The sequence below is a fragment of the Carassius auratus genome, chromosome 46 (assembly GCF_003368295.1).
Source record: "Carassius auratus strain Wakin chromosome 46, ASM336829v1, whole genome shotgun sequence".
NCBI classification, from domain to species: Eukaryota; Metazoa; Chordata; class Actinopteri; order Cypriniformes; family Cyprinidae; genus Carassius; species Carassius auratus.
In genome coordinates this window covers 62,751-86,516 of record NC_039288.1, presented here as the reverse complement: position 1 = coordinate 86,516, position 23,766 = coordinate 62,751, and the positions used below count along the sequence as shown (strand labels likewise).

At 36.3% G+C, this 23,766-nt stretch overlaps 1 protein-coding gene across 1 annotated transcript; it reads left to right on the top strand.

The window, feature by feature from the left end:
* The first annotated feature begins 6,757 nt into the window (after window positions 1-6,757).
* On the top strand, window positions 6,758-22,683 carry slc22a4 (solute carrier family 22 member 4). Its single transcript, XM_026234098.1, has 10 exons — window positions 6,758-7,249; window positions 13,940-14,043; window positions 14,592-14,746; window positions 14,832-15,003; window positions 15,810-15,936; window positions 16,055-16,155; window positions 21,013-21,227; window positions 21,759-21,941; window positions 22,060-22,195; window positions 22,384-22,683. Exons 1-10 carry the CDS (start codon window positions 6,857-6,859, stop codon window positions 22,460-22,462), a joined length of 1,665 nt encoding a protein of 554 aa, XP_026089883.1. The 5' UTR covers window positions 6,758-6,856; the 3' UTR covers window positions 22,463-22,683.
* Window positions 22,684-23,766: the final 1,083 nt, after the last annotated feature.

The following is a 23,766-nucleotide window of genomic DNA, read 5'->3' as shown; positions in this document are numbered from 1 at the left end:
CGTTGGCCCCGAGGAAGCCCCGATGAGGCACGATCAAGCCCCGGAAGTGACTGGCCCTGGCATGCACTAGCACGCCCGGCTTAATGCCCGTTTCACACATACTCCGTCTGCAGTGCGTATGCGTTGCATATTTTTTTTACGCACCCATGTTAACGGATTCCAGCGTTCACACTGCACGCAGTTGCGGTCCGTCAGTGCGTTCCAGGAGCAGTGCGTCTGCAGCAGTGCAGCGATCGTTTACGTACCGACTCTATTTTTGCTGTTCTGCATGCGCTGAATTAAAGTGACAGCGCATTGTTCGCTGCAAAAATGAACATGGATTGACATGGAAATGCAGTCATTTCACAATAAATGTATACTAATCAAAGCCTACTGTGTTTCACACGCAACACATAAGATATCAGTCATGTTTGCAAGAAGCTGCTCTTTCAAAAGATCGTCAAAAGTTCTGCCACTGAGCTTTGCTATCCTCTTCAGTTCAGCAAAATAATGGGTTGTGGCACTCTCAGTTACTGCTGAAATATAGACATCTGATAGAAGCCTTATGTGGTAAGTAACATTGAGTGTGCTCTTGAAAGTGTAGGGCAACAGGGGTTTGAGAGCTACTATTGCAGAACAACTGCCATACTCTACGATGGCTTCTTTATGGTAAGGCGATTTGGGATGGTCTATGATAAGGTGTCTATGGATACGACCATATTTATTCAGGAAGTCAGTTAGATCTTCGTCAATTTCTGTGTCGGTCAGTCCACTTATTATTACTGAGTTTTCAATTACAACATTTTCATGCTCAGTTACTTCCATTTTGAATATTTGCACCACTTAGTTTGATTTATCTTTTTTTTTGCCCTTCAATTGTTTTTAATTTACAAACTATACCACTCCTGGCTGGCTCGCCACTTCTGTAACAAGAAGTTACTTGACACAGGGACAGGTTACTCTAAGCACCTGATATTGGACCAGTAATTAGGTTTGTTACAGGAGGGTAAGTGATCAAGGCACACAAGGACACAGATAATAGGTGGGAATGACTCACTGTATTTTGTTGGTGCACAAATAATAATAAAAGACAAATGTAATACAACAGCAACAATTGAAGAAAAATAAATAAAAACAAATGAAATAATTGTTCTTTTCAATCCCTTGTTCTTCTTTTTGGCATCTTTGAGCTTAATGATTTAAATAGTTTTTTCTATTTGCTTCTAGTTATTCAATTTATATTTCAGTTGTTTAGTTTCTATTTTGGTTTATAGATATTTAGTTTAACTAACTTTTAGTTTAATAACAGCTTTTCTTATCTTTATGTTTTTCTCTTTTTTTGTTCAAGCCTTTATATCAAAGATCATAGAAAAGATTAACCCAAATTAAAACGATTGAAATAAGAAAAATAAAAACAGTATCAAAATAGTTCATTTTGATAACAATTCCAACAATATAACCGTCAATAACTTCTCAGTCTGTGTATAAATTAATGTATCTTTGTCATCCAAAGTGGAAAAATATGTTAGTGTGTGCAATAGTCTCTTGGTGTAGATGAAAGCTTTGTTTCCACAGTCAATGGTGCAAAATAATTGCTTAAGGAAAAGTCAGATCCTACCGATCAGAATATATTCAATGAATTGGATTCCACCTGATCAGTAGAAGCACTAATCCACTGGAACACACAGGATTACTCCATCTGCATTTCTCAAATCCACAGAAGTTCGGTTTAGAAGCTCGCCATCTCTTTGTCTGAAAGGTTTGATCCAATCACACCAAAAAACCTGACCTGCTCATACAAACAGCGCCTTAAGTTTCAAAAGCATCTGCACACCATTTCCTTTAGGACAACACAATATACACACTACACATTCATCAAGTAACCATCAATCTATATGAAAATAGTATTCAAAAACCCTTTTCTCTCATATTCAACATATATAAAACCAGAGGTGGGTAGTAACGAGTTACATTTACGTCATTACATTTACTTGAGCAATTTTTTTGGGTAACTAATACTTTTGGAGTATATTTAAATATGGATACTTTTTACTCTTACTTGAGTACATTTTTGGAAAAAGATCTGTACTTTTACTTCGTTACTGCTTGCGACGCTCCTCTCGTTACTTTATCTTAATGCAATAAATGTTATAAATGGTTTAGTTTATTCCAAACGCGACGTCTACTTTTCTCTTGACAATGAGCAATGCTCATTCGCGAATGATTCATTCTTTTGAGTCAATTCTGTTCAAAGGCTTGATCAAACCAATTGGCAAACAAGTGAATTGGTTCATGAATCAGTTTGAATGATTTGTTCAGTTCACTGCGCTGAGCGTCTGAAGCGGTTCACTCAGAGTTGTAATGTTTTAACATCAGCAGCGTTGAAAACGTGGCTATGGAACTGCACTGAATTGAAAGCAAATCTGCAAAGGCTATTATTTGCTAGCGATGAAGATATTTATTAGATGAAAACCGTGTGTGCTGTCTACTGGTCAACAGGTAATAACTTGGGCTACATTCGATTACAGTACACGATACCACTGTGACATTAGTTTGTTGTACGTGTGACTTATAACAGAAGGGAACCAAGTTGAATGCAGCTTCCAAAAGACAAAAAATAGGCAATTCATATTTTATTAATTTTAATTCAACCACACCAGCGGGAGAACGTTCAGCGAGTCATATCATCAGCTGCTGAATTCAGATCTGTGTTCGCTGGCTGGTGCTGAGCCAGAGACAAATGCATTTTTACAGCACTGCACATTATAACCAATCACACAAGATTATGTTGAGCTTTTGAATGCAATGGCCAATCAGAGGTGTTCAGATGAGTCATCACTAAAATCAGGTGCTTCCTTCACTCGCTCGCTGACTGGAGACCTATTTCTGGCGAATTCTCTTGTCAGAAACGACAAAGTGCAGATGTGTGTACGAATCTATAATTAAGATATTGATTTCACAGTGTTAACAGTTTCAGTGATTTTAATGGGAGTTTCTGAGAGTGATTGAACTCTAGACTGTCAGTGAAAATTATCTTTGATAATGTAAATGTTATTTGCTCTCTTTCTGAACAATGAAAGATTAGTAGCAGTTTTTATATCACATTAATTTTCATTGTTAAATTCACATTTAATATAAAGTCAGCCGTATTAAAAATATGTTCTGGCATGACACCTATATCTGTTACTTAAGTAAACAGGCAGGGTTTTATAATAAATTACATAATTAGGCTACTATGACCATCGCATATTATCATTAATAACAATCTATGAAATGTGAGAACCGAGATATTTCATTATATACAGTAGTTCATGCATCTGGGAATGTTTCTAATAAAAAATAAAAATAATAATAATGCCTAATAATAATTTGCCAATATGCTGTTGTGGATGCTGTGTGTCACATGATGACCCCCATATGCCTAGACACAATTAATTATTTTATTTCCACAATATTTACGCTTGCAGAAATATACTTCTGCGAGCAGACAGAAGAAGATCCGTCAATGTGTATTTGGTTCGTTATGTTCAGATGTTCAGTAACTTAGCGGCCATGTTAGGAGTTTTCACTCTTCTCTGTGTCAGAGGTTATTTATACACATATAATACATACTTTAAAATATAATTTACTTTGTGATGCAAATCAGAATTTTCATCAACTGTTACTCCAGTTTTCAGAGTTATGATCCTTCAAAATATAAATCTAAAATTGATTTATTACCAGTGCTGGAAACCGTTTTGCTGATGAAATATATATATTTATACACACATACATATATTGCATACATTTTATCTATATATCTAAATAAAAATAGACTCCGTATATATGACCCAAAGTAACTATTAACTAACTACTTGAGTAGATTTTTTATCCGATACTTTTTTATTCTTACTCAAGTAACTATTCAGACTAGTACTTTTACTTTTACTTGAGTAAATATTTCTATAAGTACTTTTACTTTTACTTGAGTACAGTTTTTGGGTACTCTACCCACCTCTGCCTACAGCTGACCATAGGCAAATTCAGAGGCCTAAGCAAGGCTATTGCTTTCGATGTGGCAAGGATGGACACATTGTTTCAATTTGTGAAAATGATCCAAACCCGTCTCTTGTAACTGATAAGAGAAAGCAGTTGAAAGAACGTCAAGTCCTATGGGATAGTCAGTATGGTCCAAGTGCCTCAGTAACTTTAAATGCCACCCCGCCCTGATAGCAAAAAATACGAGGGCTGTCACCTGTCAGAATAGTCTCAAGAAACCAGTGAATATAAGCAACTTGAAGTCCCATTGTAAAAAACGTCTAGTTGGTCTATCCAAAGGATTAATTGGTACAAAAGGCACTGCTCAAGTGAACATTGAGGGAAGACCTTGTTCTTGTCTACTCCACACAAGGTCGCAAGTGACCACTATTTCCCATTCATTTTATGAGCAGAATTTGCCTGGACTAAGCATAACTTCTTTAGATGACCTACTGGAAATAGAAGCAGCTAATTGTCAAGCAGTACCCTACCTGGGGTTTGTTGAAGTAAAAATTGCATTCCCCAGAGACTTTCTTGGATCTGACATTGAAGTGTCTACTCTTGCCCTGGTTATTCCAGAAACCAGAGGCACTGCTCAACCAAAGGTGCTAATAGGCACGAACACCTTGGATCTCGCATATGAGAAACATCTTGAAACAAATTATTCTGTCTGTCGAGCCGTTCCATTTTGTTACCAAGCTGTAATCCAGACCATCGAGCACAGACGCCAGCAGAAAGTAGACAGCATCATAGGAATCGTTAGACTTCCTGATGTTACCCTTACTGTTGTTCCTCAGAAAAAAACGGGTAACCAGACGAAACGAGATGAGGAAACTGATGAATGTCAGGAAAACTATCAAAGTTCTGATGAAGATGACTATGTACCCCAATTCTCTGAAGTTCCAGCCATTCCTACACAAAGGGTAGTCAGAGAGTACAATGTGATCAGGAAACCTAAAGACGTTTCTACTAACGCTGATGCTAAAATTCAATTATCTGTCGCAAGTCATGATACAGAGACTGTGAATGCAGGAAACGTACTCAGAAGAGATGATTAATCTTAAATGGAACACTTACCTGATATTCAGTACTTACCTGAAACTCAGTCTTCATCATGTGGAACAGGACCTGTAAAGGAAAACCTGAAAGAAAGAAGCCACTTACCTCAAGTAGAGCAGCAAACACTGGATGTACCTGATGGAAACAAGAAGGACAATGTCACACAAGCTGTGCACGTTGAGGAAAGTGTACCTGATGTTCCACTGAGGAGAAGCAGAGAAGAATCCGCAGAATCTGCTGAACTTACTGAATCTGTAGAAGAAACAGATCAAAGTACAAGTGAGGATGAAATTCTGTTAAGAAGGTCCAAAAGAGTGAAGCAGAAGTCAAAAAGACTGACTTACCCGGAAATGGGAAACCCAATGATATCCATTATCCAATCCCTGCTTCAAAGACTAAACACTGCTTTTGTAGAAACACTTGCAGAACATCCCAAACCAATAAGACACCCTAAGCTTTAAGTCTTTGGTTTTAGCTATACAAAGGGACTTGCACAGATTTAAGAGGGGTGGGTGTAACACAGGTTAGAATTCAGCTATATAAGAAACAGAGAGAAAGAATATATAATTTTCAAAGAAATTATAATTTTCAAATAATTACATTTCTAATAAAATACTGAAAGTATTAAACAAAAAGCTGAATAAAGTCATTGCGGTTTAAAATAATAAAATAATAAGTTGATAAAATGACTAAATGCCAAATTAACATTCAATCTGGACGGAGACTGTGCGTGACGTCATTGAGATGTGTCCTTATTCCTTGTGTGCCTTGATCACTTACCCTCCTGTAACGAACCTAATTACTGGTCCAATATCAGGTGCTTAGAGTAACCTGTCCCTGTGTCAAGTAACTTCTTGTTACATTATGCATTAAGCAAGAAAAATAAAATACATACATAAAAAATAAAAACAATTCTCAATTATCAGAAATATTGACACAATTTTTCTATTTGAGTAGGTTACATACACGTAGGAATTTATGCAAATGAGCTGCAGCTTCCTGTCCTCTTTTCCAGAATAGGGTAGAGCCTTTACAGCTCATACCTCTTGTCTGTTTGGTTTTGATTATTATGTCTATCGTGCTGAAATAATGCATTTTAAAGCCAGATTAGTGTAAACTTGTGGTACATCGTTGCCACTTGCATGGTGGCATTGTGTGTCGAAACGTGCATATTAAGTGGCAGAGATATTATAATAAGATTCTTATCTATGTCACAGAGGGAGTGAAATCTGAAGCGCTAGTTTGTTTGTTTTGTTCAGAAAAAGCCTTACCAACACAAAGTTACTGGGTTAAACTTTTTCAGGTTGCCTGGGTTGGTAAATGCACCAGGGACCTGATTATAGCACTTAATCACGGAAAAAATAAGATTTTCATGATATGTCACATAATAGCAAATCAATTGTTTTACTATTTATTTTCATACTTTGTTAATTAGGTTCACACACACTGTTCTGTTCAGTAAGTTATAAGATTACAGTTGAATTCATCATGTCATGTTTAAATTGATCTCCAGCCACACACAAGAACACCTGATTTTTTTCCCTCTCTATTCCACTCATGGAGTTACAAAGGTCCCAGAGTTGCTCATTTCTTGAATTCAAAGATCAGTAACTGATGTAATGTTTGATAAAGGATCCCTTGGTCATCATGTGAACTTTAAACAGCCAATGAGGTGAACCTTGTCAAAGTATATCATAAACCTTATATGCCAGATTGGTGTGTTGCAATATTGTGTAAACCTGAATTATAAAAGCAAGAAGTCATTGCTAACAGTGGAGAAACTTGATGGTTTGGTCAAAAAATGAGGGACTATGATGACATCACAAGTTTTTTGGGAACATGGGGTCCATTCCAGCTGACTGTTTTCTTTGCATTAGGTATAAGTATCCTTCCAAATGGTTTTGTGGGCCTCTACATTGTTTTTGTGGGGGACACGCCATCTCATGAGTGTCTGATTCCTGAGGAGTACAACATCAGTGATGTTTGGAGAGAAGCTGCAATCCCAATGGTGATTCAAGATGGGGTTTTAAAACGCAGTTCCTGCTCCAGATACAAAATGGAAACAGTGAGGAATTTTTCTGTGCTTAACTACACCCCAAATGTGGAGGTCAATGTCAGCGAGATTGAGGTCGAGTCCTGTGTGAATGGCTGGAACTACAGTAAAGAGATTTACGAGTCTACAACAGTGACAGAGGTGAGTTGACTGCTGATGTACTATCACTCTACAGTCTAATGTCCAACTCCCCTAATGCTTCTTGAGATAAAGCTATGGAGAGGTTTGTAGATGATCATTCAGACAAATGAAAAATTGCATTAAATATTTTCTATTAAATACTCTCAGTCCAATAACGTTTAAATAAGCATTAGTATTTATTTTAAATACTCAGTGCCTATAACCTATTCTTAAATATCTTCTGTTGAAGTCACTGCCACCATTGACTCGCTAAGAACAAATTCTGATTAACAAAGGACAAGAAATTTGAAAAATAGATACACTCATAAAGAGCACAAGAAATATATGAATATAACATTACTGGTGAGAACATAAAGAACTAAAATTAACTGTAGATTAAAAAAATAAAATAATTATATCCATTAATACTTAATTGAATCCTTCACGTTAATGACATTTCTTAACTACTGTAATGTGTTTACTGGGAAGCAGATAATATTTAACTGCATACCTCCAACTTAATAAAATATTACGTGAAACGATATATAAAAAAAAAAAGGTTGCACAGACCTGCTGCTGGAAATCTAGCTCTCTGCAGACTTCAGCTCCAGTCCTGCTGTGTGCAGGGATCAAGAGCTCTTTGAAGAGCTGGTCATATGAGTTTTTGAAGTTTATAATGTAGCTATCATTAAATGAAAACAATCTGCAAAGTTGCTAATCAAAAAAAGTGCATGATAAATAAAGATATTGTCTCTCAAAAGAGAATGTTGGATCTGAATGGCCTTAACAAGTTGTTATATTTTCAAATCTTTTGCCTGTCACTGGTATACGTCACTTGGAAACACATTCTCCGTCTGACCGCGAAATACGAACACTTTGACATGCCGACAAACACTTACGCTATTTAATGTGTTTACATGATGTTGAGAAGACACTGTGTTCAAGGATACCACAGAAATAAAATTCAAATCTTTTGTTGTGTGCTTGTCATTTTACCAAGGATTTTTTCTCTAATTTTGTCTTTTATCTTCGTTGGCTTCTAATCTTTTTAAGACTACCAAGCTCTTCGAACCACAACCTGTAAGTACGATTGATACATTGTGAACATTTTAAATTGAGTGCTCAAAAAAGGTTTTGTGCTAATATGAGATGTATACCTAGTGCAGATTTAGGTTTCCAGGTAAAGCACAATATCACTGTCTTACTGAAGGATTTCTGATCATTCACAGTGAATATACTATTTGCTAAGAATGTGTCGATTATTGTAGACTGATGTTGTTCTAATTACTTAGTTTAATAATAAAGAGTATAATCATTATGAAATGTTTGTGTATTGTGCTGCATCGGCAGTTCTATGGTTAATGCTGGAGAGGTTAGGTTAGGTTGGTGCTCCTGTGATACAGCTGTTCTGTGTTCTGATTAAAAGTTAAGACTGTCTTTTGTCTGTCATTCTTCAAACATTACAGTAGACATATTTTGGTTCACAAGCTGTATTGTTTCATCAGTAAATCAGGTTAGCACTCGGCTAAAGTATCCACCAAGTGTTCACAGTTTAGCAGCTAATCTTTAGCATTGGACACGATTTGTTTGCATAAGTGTTGTATTTTATGTCATTATTATAAGAACCGATTGGAGCACTACAGGTACATCTCAATAAATAAGAATATCATAGAAAAGTTCATTTATTTCAATAATTTAACTCAAATTGTGTAACTCGTGTATTAAATAAATTCATTGCACAGAGACTGAAGTAGTTTTCAAGTCTTTGGTCATTTTAATTGTGATACATTTTGGCTCACATTTAACAAAAGTCCACCAATTCACTATCTCAGCAAATAAGAATATTTCATAAGACCAATAAAAAAAGTTGTTGGGGTTCTGGAAAGTATGTTAATTTACTGTACTCAATACTTGGTAGGGGCTCCTTTTGCTTTAATTACTGCCTCAATTCGGCATGGCATGGAGGTGATCCGTTTGTGGCACTGATGAGGTGGTATGGAAACCCAGGTTTCTTTGACAGTGGCCTTCAGCTGGTTCAGGTCTGGTGAGTTTGCTGGCCAGTCAAGCACACCGACACCATGGTCATTAATTAAACCAACTTTTGGTACTTTTGGCAGTGTGGGCAGGTGCCAAATACTGCTGGGAAATGAAATAAGCATCTTCAAAAAGCTGGTCAGCAGACTTTTTTTCAGAAAACACAATGGCCCAACACCAGCAGATGACATTGTACCCCAAACCATCAAAGACTGTGTCAAGTCAAGTCAAGTCACCTTTATTTATATAGCACATTAAACAAAATACATTGCGTCAAAGCAACTGAACAACATTCAGTTTGGTCTCCCAGAAGACCCTAACACCACACACACACACCCTAGTTCATCTCCCGTGTATGGAAGGCTTTCTTTTCTCTCATAGATGTGACCGTAAGCCTCTCTTCAGGTTACTGACCCCAACCAAATGGCCAAACAGAGCGGAAGATACAGGAGATAAGACGTTTTTTCCAGACCTTCTGCCATGGTCACCAGGACTTCTGGAACCAGTTCCTGGGCTGGGCCGAGTATGCCCAGAACTCCCTCCACCAACCATCCACAGGGCTGACACCTTTCCAATGTGTACTTGGTTACCAGTCTCCTCTCTTCCCGTGGTCATGGGACCCCTCTGATGTTCCTGTTCTTAATTACTGGTTCTGGGAGAGCGAGAGAGTCTTTGATGAGGCTCACCACTGCCTCCAATGGGCCGTGCACAGACAGAAGATGGCAGCCGACCTTCGTAGGGCACTAAAGGGCATTGTGTCTGTCAATAAATCTCACTCTTACCTTCTGTCTCAGAGTACTTGTGTTACACCGGGTTCACACACACACACATACACACACACACATATATATATATATATATATATATATATATATATATATATATATATATATATATATATATATATATATATATATATATATATATATATATACACACTCACCTAAAGGATTATTAGGAACACCATACTAATACTGTGTTTGACCCCCTTTCGCTTTCAGAACTACCTTAATTCTATGTGGCATTGATTAAACAAGGTGCTGAAAGCATTATTTAGAAATGTTGGCCCATATTGATATAATAGCATCTTGCAGTTGATGGAGATTTGTGGGATGCACATCCAGGGCACAAAGCTCCTGTTCCACCACATCCCAAAGATGCTCTATTGGGTTGAGATCTGGTGACTGTGGGGGCCATTTTAGTGCAGTGAACTCATTGTCATGTTCAAGAAACCAATTTGAAATGATTTGAGCTTTGTGAAATGGTGCATTATCCTGCTTGAAGTAGCCATCAGAGGATGGGGACATGGTGGTCATAAAGTGATGGACATGGTCAGAAACAATGCTCAGGTAGGACCATGGCATTTAAACGATGCCCAATTGGCACTAAGGGGTCAAAAGTGTGCCAAGAAAACATCCCCCACACCATTACACCACCACCACCAGCCTGCAAAGTGGTAACAAGGCATGATGGATCCATGTTCTCATTCTGTTCATGCCAAATTCTGACTCTACCATCTGAATGTCTCAACAGAAATTGAGACTCGTCAGACCAGGCAACATTTTTCCAGTCTTCAACTGTCCAATTTTGGTAAGCTTGTGCAAATAGTAGCCTCTTTTTCCTATTTGTAGTGGAGATGAGTGGTACCCGGTGGGTCTTCTGCTGTTGTAGCCCATCCGCCTCAAGGTTGTGCATGTGGTGGCTTCACAAATACTTTGCTGCATACCTCGGTTGTAACGAGTGGTTATTTCAGTCAAAGTTGCTCTTCTATCAGCTTGAACCAGTCTTTGTAAACCCTCGAAATGGTTGTGCGTAAAAATCCCAGTAACTGAGCTGATTGTGAAATACTCAGACCGGCCCGTCTGGCACCAACAAACAATGCCAAGCTCAAAATTCCTTAAATCACCTTTCTTTCCCATTCTGACATTCAGTTTGGAGTTCAGGAGATTGTCTTGACCAGGACCATACCCCTAAATGCATTGAAGCAACTGCCATGTGATTGGTTGATCAGATAATTGCATTAATGGGAAATTGAACAGGTGTTCCTAATAATCCTTTAGGTGTGTGTACACATATATAGTATATTTGATAACTATACTGTAATCTTATATACTATTGTAAGGACACTCATGTGCTGATAGCGATGAAGTAAACTAACTCTGAAACACAACATACTCTGGAGCAGGTTGTGAATTCAGGGAATCAGTTGCAATGGCTACTAACATACCCTGAGAGAAAGTTAACCTCCGTTTTTGGAACTAAAAGCTGAGATTATCCGCTTACATATAAACATACCCAGGTATATATCATAACCTGCTTTCTGGAATACTGCCCTGGTTCCCCTGTGTTTTTCCCCCATGGACTCCATAACCCACAATCCTTCACACTCCCTCACCTGTCCCTTGTTATACATCACCATCCACTCTCATCAGCTTTCTAATCACCCACAGCTGTCAGCACTCCTATAAAGCCACTGGCTGGCCTCACAGTTACAACTAGGGACATGTACTGGACACTATTTACCTTTCTGTGTTCACCTGAGCTTCTGTTGCTATCGAAAGACTCTGGTTACTCAGCTAAGCTTCCTTGTTTGCATTACTGGACTGTTGATACTTCCCTTCTCCTGGGGCCTGTACCATGATGGTAGCTGAACAAATTCAGAGTTATAGGATTAGTTTTGAGTTGACAAAACCAAACCTCTCCAATCCGGCTTTGTTGGTACCATGATGCTGTTCATCAACTTTCTTTGTCAATTCAGGCTTTGATCTTGAGTTTGTGGAGCACGTGCACATGAATGTGTGACATCACTGACGAACAGCCAATCACGTGCCTTGCAATACAAAGCAAGTTTGATTTACTTCTCGCGAGAGACCCAGCGAGATTCAAAACTAAAGGTTAAAGGTTTTGCTAAAGGTTAAGAGATTGAAGAATATGACAAATTTAAAAATCATATAAAAAATGAAGGAGGACTAATAAAATAAATGATCTTGCTCCATCAGTGTAGTCACAAGTGTAACTTGTTAACTTAGTTTATACATTTGAAAATATATAGTGATAGAGACTTGAACATGTAAGTTCAGATTTGTAATTTTTAAAATAGTTCAATATTTTGATACTACAGCTTATTTATATTACATGATCTGTATACATTAATATTTATTTAAAATAATTTATATTAACTGTTAAACTAAAATTGTTTGTGTGTAAGAGATAAATAATAATATGAATCACAATAATTCTATAAATCCTAAAATGACTCATTTATTATCATTAAAGCCAGACTTCTATTTTTTTTTTTTTTTTTTATAAGCATTAGTGACCTTTAATTTGGAGCAAGATAAACTGGAGTGAATTTGTGTCAGACATGTGTCACTTCTCTCACATCTGATTGGTTCAACTTCAGTTTGAGATCTCTAACCCAGAACATAACCTGCCCCGGAGCAGGTTAGCCGTGCAGCATAAGATACCAAGGCAACGAACACCGATTAAAGCCAAGCTACTTTCATACTACCTAAAACCCAGGGTTGGCGGAAACTAAGCTGAAACATAGCTTGCTAGCCAGCTAATCCAGCTTCATGGTACAGGCCCCTGCTGTCTCAATCCTCTGCTCCTAACCATAATAAAGCCGGTTGTCTTTGCCTCTTACCTGAGTGTTCCCTTTGTGTGTTGCTGATAATACTGAATAATACATAAGAAATTGCTGCTTTTCATACATTGAAAAATCATAATGTGTAATAAACTAAGAATACATGTCACACCTCTGTTTATCAATTTGCACTGGCTACCAATAGCTGCTTGCATAAAATTCAAGGCATTGATGTTTGCCTACAAAACCACCACTGGCTCTGCACCCATTTACCTAAATGTATTACTTCATATTTATGTGCCTCTAGAAGCTTGTGTTCTGCGAATGAACGTCTCTTGATTGTGCCATCCCAAAGAAGCATTAAAAAGTCACTTTTACAGACTTTTTAATCAAATGTTCCTCCTTGTGGAATGACCTGGCCAACTTAATCCGAGCAGCTGAGTCCTAAGCCATCTTCAAGAATCTTTCTAATCTTTTTGTATTCTATTTTCTTTTCATTTATTATACAAATATATAAAAAAGACCTTTAACCCTAGCTTGCTCTATTCTTTTTCTATTCTATCTGATCTTTTTATTTATTATATTATTTAAAAGCCCTTGCTACGTGTACTGTGTTAAGCTAACTGAGACTTGTTATAGCACTAATATATCATTGCTCTTTTTGTTGTTTTTGATTGATTCCATTGTCCTCATTTGTAAGTCGCTTTGGTTAAAGCATCTGCTAAATGACTAAATATAAATGTAATGTAATGTAAATGTAAAACTAAACTAATTTGATGTTCAATAATATCCCTCATAATATATAGAAGATGTGATAAAATACCATACTGTGTACATATATTTTAACATGTGAACGTTTGTGTTTAGCTATGTCAACCCAAGCATTAATTAATAAAAAAATACTGACTTGGCAACAGTCTGCATGAGAAATAACACAGCTTGTTTTATAGTAATATTTAATGACATACTGTATGTGCTTAGTAGACAAAAATGTTTGAAAACTCTGACACAGACCAACTTCTATCGACCGAATTTAAGCAACATATGAGTTAACTTTTATAAAGTTACTTTTCTTTGTTCATGTTTTTCAGTGGGACCTGGTATGTGAGAATGAGTACAAAGGGCCTCTGACCTCATCGATATATTTCTTTGGTGTGTTGGTGGGGACGTTCCTTTCAGGACAGATGTCTGACAGGTTAGCGCCTCCTAGAGCAGGCAACTAAGATAAACCTTTGATTTTAAATATGTGAAATTTAAATATGGCTCTAAAACGGCAGTTCTCAGTTCCAGTCCTTGCGATTCCCTGCCCTGCACATTTTGTATGTATCTCTTAAGGCTTCAGGCGTTTGTATTATTTCAATGTAAGTGCCCTGCAATGTGGACATCACAGAATATTCCACCATGATTCCAGTTCAAAGTGCATTGAAGTGTTCGAGACGTGAATTTATATTGTATTTATTTACAGAGATATATGATGTCACACTTATCCGTGTGTGAAGACATGCAGTGCAAATCCGTGAATTAATGTTCTGAAGTGAGGTAAACTTCAACAGATTTCCACTGTGTCGGGACCATGTCAATGGGAACACAGTTCATGCACAGAGCTCACTTCTAACGAGCTGATTGTCTGAACAAAGAGAGACATGCAAAATATGTAGAGCCTGGGGGTGCGAGGACTGGAATTGAGAACCGCTGCTCTAAGATGCTTCCTAATTTATGATTGTATATATCTGATATGTGCAGGTATGGCAGGAGGCCTGTACTTTTTGTCATGATGGCTATGCAGACAATAACTATCCTTATCCAGATGTTTTCTCCAAGCTGGGAAATCTTCACTGCCATCTACTTCTTTGTGGGATTCAGTGGTTTTTCTAATTATGTTGTAGCATATGTCCTAGGTTAAATAATTAATTTCCTTCCAATCATTAACACAGTTTCAGAAATCATCTGTCATGTGAATCACACATTCCTTTTGATTAACAGGCTGTGAAATTCTCAGTCCAGCCAGTCGGGTGATGTTTGGTTCTCTGGGAATCTTCATGGGGTCTGGAATCGGTCTGTTGTTCTTTCCATTAGCAGCTTATTTCATCCGTAGCTGGCGATGGCTGGTGCTTACAAACGCCCTCACTGGCCTTCTGTATCTACCATTGTGGTGGTAAGTGTGTTGAGAGACAAAATTACAGCCACAGAGTAACATCATTTTATAACAATTAAAATTGCTGAAGATTAATGTAAATTTGACAAAGGTGTGACTAATCAAGATAACACACAAATGAAGATTTATCATTGTGGTGTCATAAACTGGGTATAAACCAAGAATAGAAGACTATAATCCAGTGGTCCGAGCTGTAAAGAGTGTGGACATATTTAATCTGATTCAGAATAGTCATTAGTTGTGTACAGTTCACTTCATGTTCGGTGTCTTTAATGACTTAACCCATAAGCAAGGAAAGCGGTCGCTTAGGGCCTCGAGTATCAGGGGCCCCATCTGATTTTGGCTGCAGTCTTTGATTCCTGCCCAAAATAATTCATTTTAAATAACACAATGATTAAATATTTCATTCAATTATTAAATTAGTTGAAGATTAAATCATTTTAATTATTAACACCCACAAAAAGAATAAAAAATAAAATACTTAGGTATAGCTTACAGTATCTTATTCATTAACATGACTGTCTCAACAGAGATATTCACCGCAGAGAAGAAAGTAAACCTAAAATTTTGAAGTTTATAGTCCTCTTGTCTTGTGTTATGATTTTGTCTTGATTTCTCAAAATGAATCACTTTTGGTGCTTTTCTTGTTTTGCCGGTGACAACAGTTAAAGTTGACCCACTGTGGTGTTTTCTAAACCCCAGTGTTGGCCAACCTAAAGCCTATGTGGTACAGGTCCCAGGTTCCCAGAAACTAAACTAGTAAGATAACTAGTATTTGTGTTTTTGTTCTGTTTTTCATGCACTAGGTTCATTCCCGAGTCTCCTAGATGGCTGCTCTCTCAGGGAAGAATTGCAGAGGCTGAAGCCATACTGAGACGTGCAGCTGCACAGAACAAGGTCACCGCACCTGAAATCATCTTCACATCCTCTGAGGTAACACTTCCATGCACTTGAGGTCTGTAAAAAATATGAAATTTAGTCAAACTAGCTCTAAATAAACAGACTCGCTTCTCAATGCTCAGTTTCTTTGATGCTTTTTATGTTTCCTTAGATTGAAGAAGCAGCAAACATGAGGGAGAAAAAACATAATATTCTGGATATTTTAAGGAACTCTAATGCTGTTTTAACAATCACGATATGTTCACTTCTGTGGTATGCTCTTTGTTTTCATTTTCCTTGTTTTTTTTTTTTTTTTTTTTCTACTTGGTCACAGTTACTACCTCTGTGATGCTATAAAAACAAATCTTGCTCTTGATTGAGTGTAAATTAACGCTTCTCAATCCTGCTTCATCTGACACCACAAAGAGGTCTATAACAGCTGTTCTCAGTCCTGTTCCTGCAGTCTCAAAACTGCACATTTAGTGTGTCTGATTCAGCACATCAGTAGAGACTCCAAGACCTGACATCTCTTACCAAAAAGAAGTATAGTTCAAGTTTATTTTATTAAATATACTTAAGTAGTTCATATACATTAAAAGTATACTTTATTTAGTAAGTATACAAATATCAGTGTACTAGTAGTACATTTGTAGCTATACCTTTTCAGTACTCCTTCAGACTATATTTACCCATTTTCAAGTATAAGAAAGTATACTTTTAAGTATATTAGCAGTCAGCTACACAACTAGTTTACATCTGTTTTTAGTTTGTACTGCAATTATACTAAAAGTGAACTTCTAGATGTACTGATAGTTTACTAATTAAATACTTGTAGCATTTTAGTACACTTTGAAGTATAGTCTCAGTAAACTAGTTTAGTAGTTTTATACTGCAAGAATACTCGTAAGTTTTCCAAGTAGTCCCTATTTAGGTATTTATTTGTTTATGTTTTGTTATATATCTGAACATACAAAACATCAAAAGAAAGAACAGGTCATCTGCTTGTAAACAAAAAAAAATTATTCTAACTTCATGCATTCTTTTTTATTTTTTATTTTATATAAACAGTTCAGTATGGGTAAGTTTCATATAAAAAAATCGAAGAAATAAATTAACATTTTGAACAAAAAGCTGAACAAAAAGACTGAATTGGATTCAGAATAATAATCAAAATGTAGAAGTCGATAAACACTCCAAACCTCTTCATGGGACGACATTTTATTCCATAACGTTACACAGCTTTGATGCTGTTTTATGTCTGATGATCGTGTTAGATTACACGTGGAATCATCTGTTGTTTCAGTTTCATCTTCGCTTGTGTTTTGAAATTTATGTACAGAAGATGTGTAATAGCGCTCCTTAATGTACAACAATGAAAATATGGATTCCTAGAACACAAGTATAGATAGCTAAATATATCTATATCTAAATAAACTTTTTCTAAGTATAAGTCAAGCCATTTAAATATCATTTAAGTTTATTTCTGAGAAGTACATAAAAAAATAGAGTGGAAGTACACTGTTAAAAATCGCTGTAAAATAATTGCCAAATTTTGACAGTAACATACACTCAAAAAAATAACTCTTTGAACGAACATAAAAAAATCATGGAAAGGATTTCCACATGATTAATTTGCTTTATTTCAGCATTATGCAATTCTGTTACTCCAATTTAATGTACTTACATTGGGTCAACTTAATTTATTAAGGTTGATTCAACTTATTTACTATGGTTGGGCAAAGCTTAATTTAATAGTGTCAGCCCAACTAATCTGCAATGTTTTGGACAATGTTTTTAATAATTAAGTTCATTTTACAAAATAAGTTTAAGTAAACTTATCAACCCTTAATAGAGTCAACAAACAACAAATGAGTTAATTGTACCTGAAAATGTTAAATAATGATGACACAAAATTTGAAAAATGCCATTTTAGGAATGCCACCCCCAGCATTAGGATCATGAGCAGCTGATTAATATTACTTTTCATTAAAACCTTTCTATAATTACAGCTTATCAAGCTTATCACAAACACATTTAAATTACAAAACAACATTTCAAACGTTTGTTTCTTTGTTTGTTTTGTTCTAAAACTTATTAGAACAACTTAATTGCTATACCTTGTATTACTCATCTACCTATCTAATGGTGCTACACTTCTCCAAGAGGGTGACAGAATAACAATTACCCATAATACACTGCAGAAATCCTCAGCCAATGAGATGCAAGTCTGTGTTGGTTTCACTAATATGTTACCTTTACGCAAAAATGTTATGTTGGCTGAACAAATAATTTTTAAGTAAAGCTGACAATACAAACTTTTTTGTTGAATGAACTAGATTAAATCAAGTTCACATTGTTAAATAATTTTTTTTAAGTAATCATAACATGAATGGATTAAGTAAAATTAGCAAAGGTGAAAGTACATTTTTTTGAGTGTACTGTTTTTCATCAAAACAGTGCATTCTGGGTAATATTCATAATTTTTGAGAAGGTAGCCTGCTGCTATATATCGTAAATTAACAACATTCAAAGTTGACACTCAGCGGCTGTGTTTCAAATCACACCCTAGATGAACAGCTTTAGATGAAATCAACTGAAGATTTAAACAATCAACAAACAGCTTTACCAACTTCATTCGTTACTAACCAAACTGACATTATTTCTATCAGATCAGAGATCAGAGAGCAAAAGATTTTATTGAGAATTACAGAGATTTAGATAATAATGTTACTGTTTCGTTTGATGTCACCATTGTGGAGATCAGTGTTTGCTTTAATTCGGCTCCTGACCCTTGACTTTTGCACTTTACATTTTGTTTCATTGCCGTATTTGTATTATTATTGATAGTCAAGTGATTGTGGCTGTTTCTGTCAGGCATGATCTACTCAGCTGACTTAAAGTGTTGCTTTAGAATCAAATAATTGGTGTTGAAGTATGTGAGTGAATTACAAAATTTTTTGTTTCTTCAATTTTATAAACTTGAACAGTAATGTGATAACCAGAACATATGGATTTAACGACAGTTTGCATTTTAAATATTTTGGGCAGCAGTGTCCACAACAATCACATCACAAAGACATCAACAATCAGCATATGAATCTCAACAATGGTGACAATCAAAAGGTTCATGATGCAATGCATGCTGGGTACCAGCACAGGGTAAAAGTCATCCATGACTCCCAGCATGCATTGTGGCATGAATAAATTATGCCCCTGAATTGTTCACTTATTTGAACAATGAATGAATTCTTATTGGCTTACAATTTTGCTTTTGTCTTAAGCTTAAGCATGTTTTGTGAAGTTCAGAACTTATCTGTTTATTATTTTGTAGATTGTCACCATTGTTGTGATTCATACGCTGATTCTTGATGTTTCTGTCTAAATTTCAGCAAAGGGTTTTTTTTAATGAGTTAAATATTCTTAATAGTCTTTCCTAACTTAAGGCTCAGCAGTGTTTCTTATTTTGCCGTAGTATTAATATTCAGTAAGAGAAGGGACGCATAATTGAATCAGAAATAATAGTGTTTGTTCTTGTCAATCTATGAACAACAATACCAGATTTTTTTCTTCTGTTTACTATTTTTTATTTGCTATAACAAGTTCTAAAGATACATTGTTACAGCATGTAAAAAAAAAAAAACTTAGTTGTTGAAAAGTCATGTTCAAGAGCCCAACTAAAGTAAACACTGATCTCCATCATGGTAGTGAAAAAAACCACAACCTATTTAACTCTCAATAAGATCTTCTGTAGACATCTGACAGAAATAAAGTCAGTCTGGTTAGTAATGTGAATCTGGTGAAGCTGTTTTAGGAGTTGTTTAATTAGATCTTGTTATTTGTAGTTTTTGTGTTTCTCTTTCCTTTAGTGATTCTGTTTTTAAATAGCAGGTGTTCATCAAATAAAAGTGAATTTAACTAAAATATTTGTGAACATACATAGAAAAAAATGTATGCAAAGTCATACACTGATAATGAGAGTAAATACTGAACTCAACTGTTTTAATGTGTGTTTGCACAAGAGAGATCTGTTGTTTAATGTAGTTTTGTGGTTCACCATTGTGCTGGAGAGTAGAGCCTGTGCTTCAGTCAATGATGAGCCACAAACACTGATCTTCTGTTGCTTTATATAAAGACAGTGAATATGGAGTCGCTGATACAGTGGTGATCTCTGTGTTAAGTATTTCTGCACATACATGTGAGCTGCAGTGATCTGAGTAAAAGTCATGCGTTAGTTACTTTACTATTTCACATTAAGTGTTTGTAGTTTTATATTAAGAAATATTCCTTCTCAGTGGACTCAGATGAAATAAGTTCATAGTACTAATATTGTATGAATGCTAGCTTTTTAAGTCGAACTGTTTTAAGCAGTGGGAGTGGAGTTAATTTCCATGGTAGAATTTATGGTAAAATACTCTATAAAAAAAAAAAAAAAAAGAGTGGTAAATTAATGGTTGAAATCTGTAAATTAACAGTACTTTACTGGCACCCCTGCTGCCAGTAAATTACTGTTATGTAACGGCACAATTTTTTACAGTGTATTCTTTCCTATTTTTGAGTTTAAAAGTATACACATGCAAAATGTACAGTGCCAGGAACATGGTTGGTAGTACTGGTTTAATGCATTAATTTAGTGTGATTAATCATAAAAATATACACATATAACATTTTTTTTTTCATGTCTGACTTTCAAGCTTGAAGTTCCACCTTCATGTTTGTAATCAGCACAGTCCAGCAACTCGATGAATCACACCTGATCAAACAGTGAGACAAACTGTGTGAAATGTCAGTCTGCAAGATAGAGATAGACCAGCCATAAACATTCTCACCACCAAAGTCCATTATTGTTTTGTCAAGACAGTGATTAAATTGTCTTATCTTTTAATTATCATTTGGGGCAAATACTGATATGCAATTAATTATTATTATTAATATTATTATGATTAACTGTGATAATTGCCATATGAATGTGTCAGATGGATGTGTCCTTATTTAACCCACCTGATCCATTCCTGAATCAGATGTGTCCGGTTAGTGAGACTCCTAAAATGTATTATGAGAAGAAAAGCTCTAGCTGCAGGATGGAGAACCTAGTAAACTGAACTGATTTACAAAAGCTGTTTTCCTCTTTAGGATGGTCATCACCATGTCTTACTATGCTCTCATTCTGAACACCACAAACCTTCATGGCAATCCATACCTGAATTTGTTCCTGTCTGCAGTGGTGGAGATCCCAGCTTTCATTATAGCCATGCTGTTGCTCAGATACTGCAGCAGGAGATTCTGCCAGTCCTCCACTCTTCTCATGGGTGGAGCTATGATTTTCATTATACAGCTTATTCCCAAAGGTATCTGCATCACACATCTGACACACATATAATTAGTCCTTAGTTTGGATCATGTAGAGGGATCTGATGTGTTTTGCTGCTGTAAGATCCAAGGTCTCATTCCACTGAGAGGTTGTTCAGTTATTTGTCTTTGGGCTGGTCTTTGTCTCTCTAGGTCAATCACTTCTCTGTGTCTCAGGTCATTCTATATTCTGTATGTTGTTGTGAGTCATATTAGAGTGGTCGATGCTTTTCTAATAATTGTCCTCCTATAAGCAGAACAGGTTAAAAGAAGGGTACTGGTTAACTTCTAAAACGTGTCTGCAGGATGCTGACTAGGGATTGCTGTTGTCTTTTGCTACAATAAATATTGTCTTCAAACAAACAGGCAATGTGACCAAGCTTTTGCCAAAATAAGATCTGAACCAGAGTGGCAGATATGATAAATACATTTACAGTGTAGACTTTTTTTTATTTATTTACATTTTGTTACAATTTGTATCAGTTTTGTATGTGGTTGTTTGTTAACATTAGTTATCTGTCTATCTGCAGACCTGATGGAGTTGGCAATTTTACTGGAGATGCTGGGAAAACTTGGTGTCACAGCTGCATTCTGTGTAGTTTATGCAGTGACTTCAGAACTGTTTCCTACCGTGGTGAGAAACATGGCGATGGGAACGTGCTCCATGACCGCTCGCATAGGCAGTATAGTTTCTCCTTTCATCATATACTTGGGTACATCAGGTTTTATCTTGCTTCTATAGCTTGAACTATTCCTTTAAATATAGCCACTAGTAAATCTGAACATTGCACAAGTCTGTATTTTGATAATTGATTATTTTTCTCTGCAAAGGTAACTACTACAAATATATTCCTTATATTGTCATTGGAAGCCTGGTAGTGTTTTCTGGCTTAATTACGTTACTGTTGCCAGAAACTAAAGGAAAGCTTCTCCCTGAGACCATTGTGCAGATGCAGCGAATAAAAGGGTAAGTGCATTATTGCCCAGTCATCTTACCTGAGACAGTTACCTGGCATGTTTACCTTTAACACTGGACTCTATATTCAGTTCAGCATTTGGGGCTTTTAGATTAAATACATGTGATTAAAGTCTGATTTTCATCAGAACCACACTGAGATAAAATACAATATCTTATATATTTTTTATCTCACTTAGACTGAGGAGCCCCAAAAAACAGGATGCAATGATGTGGACAGCAGACAAAAGTAAAGTCTTCAAAGAAGTGAAACTTTAACAACTGGACAGTGAAATAAAAACATTAATGTCATGTTAATCAAATGAGTGACTCTAACCCTAAATTAATTACACTGTTGAGCTGGCATGGCAACATCAACTTGTCTTGCTTTTGTTTAACTTTTATAGGCAGATCATGTATGCAAGACAAATCCACCACATGAGGAGCTTTACTGCCTTTGATGTGTTATCATATTGTCTGCAATAAAGCTTGTGCCCCCCAGCCATACCTGACCAAACGTTTAGATCTTTCCCATGTGTTTATCAGGAACAAAAGTCACTGTATTAAAAAAAAAAAAAATGCATGTAAATAACTCTGGAGCATATTTTATGTTGGATTATCAGAGATTCTCCAGCTAGAGCAGATGCACAAAGTGTACGGCACAAAACAGTCCACAAAGACACAAGGAAAGGAAATACTATAAAAAGAGAGGGAGCCCCATGTGGAACAGACAAGGAGAACAAGACAAAAGCTGAAGGTAGAAAGAATCCTGCTCCTGGAGAACTACTGTGCAATCCTGCAGATTTCAGCTCTAGCCCTAATCAAACACACCTGAATCAGCCAATCAGTGTGTTCAGGATTGCTCAGACGTTGCTGGCCAGTGTGTCTGGGCAGTGTTGGGACTGAAGTACACATCTAAACAATAATAATACGGTCAAAAAAACAATGCATTTGAATTTTAATTAGTATGACAATACATACTGTACTAAATGGTAACGAATCACTCAAAAGTTGGAAAAAATTGTTTGTTTTTTTTACAATATGCATGCAGTACTGTTTTTCAGTGCCCATGTTCACAGGTTGCAGCATTCACACTGTACAGGGATGCAGTCCAGCGATGTGTTGCAGGAGCATTTCACCTCTTTGTGTTCTGGACAGGCTGTCAGTCAGTGTGTTAGTGCTGGTTAGTTTGCAGTGACTTCAGTTCAGGCTACATTGTTACAGCAAGCTTTTATGAGTAAATCAGTAAACCATTCATCCAACCAGTTTACTCAGAAATGCTGATTCAAGAAAGAAACAAAGTGTTGAAACTACTGAACTTTGAACAATTTTCTTATATGGCTTAAATAATGTGTAACATGGCTTTGGGGTAACGCTGAAGATCAATTTATTGGCCAGCACTGACAACTTTCATGTGAATGTACTTTCTTTAGCAGACAACTGGCAAACTGTTATTCATGCATATGTGACTGGCGCTGAAGAATGAAAGCTCTAACAGACTCAGGTAACCGTCTGATGCATCGAAGCTTGTTGTAACACTATGTTTTTGCATTAGTACCTCAGGCTTGAAGGCATACATAATT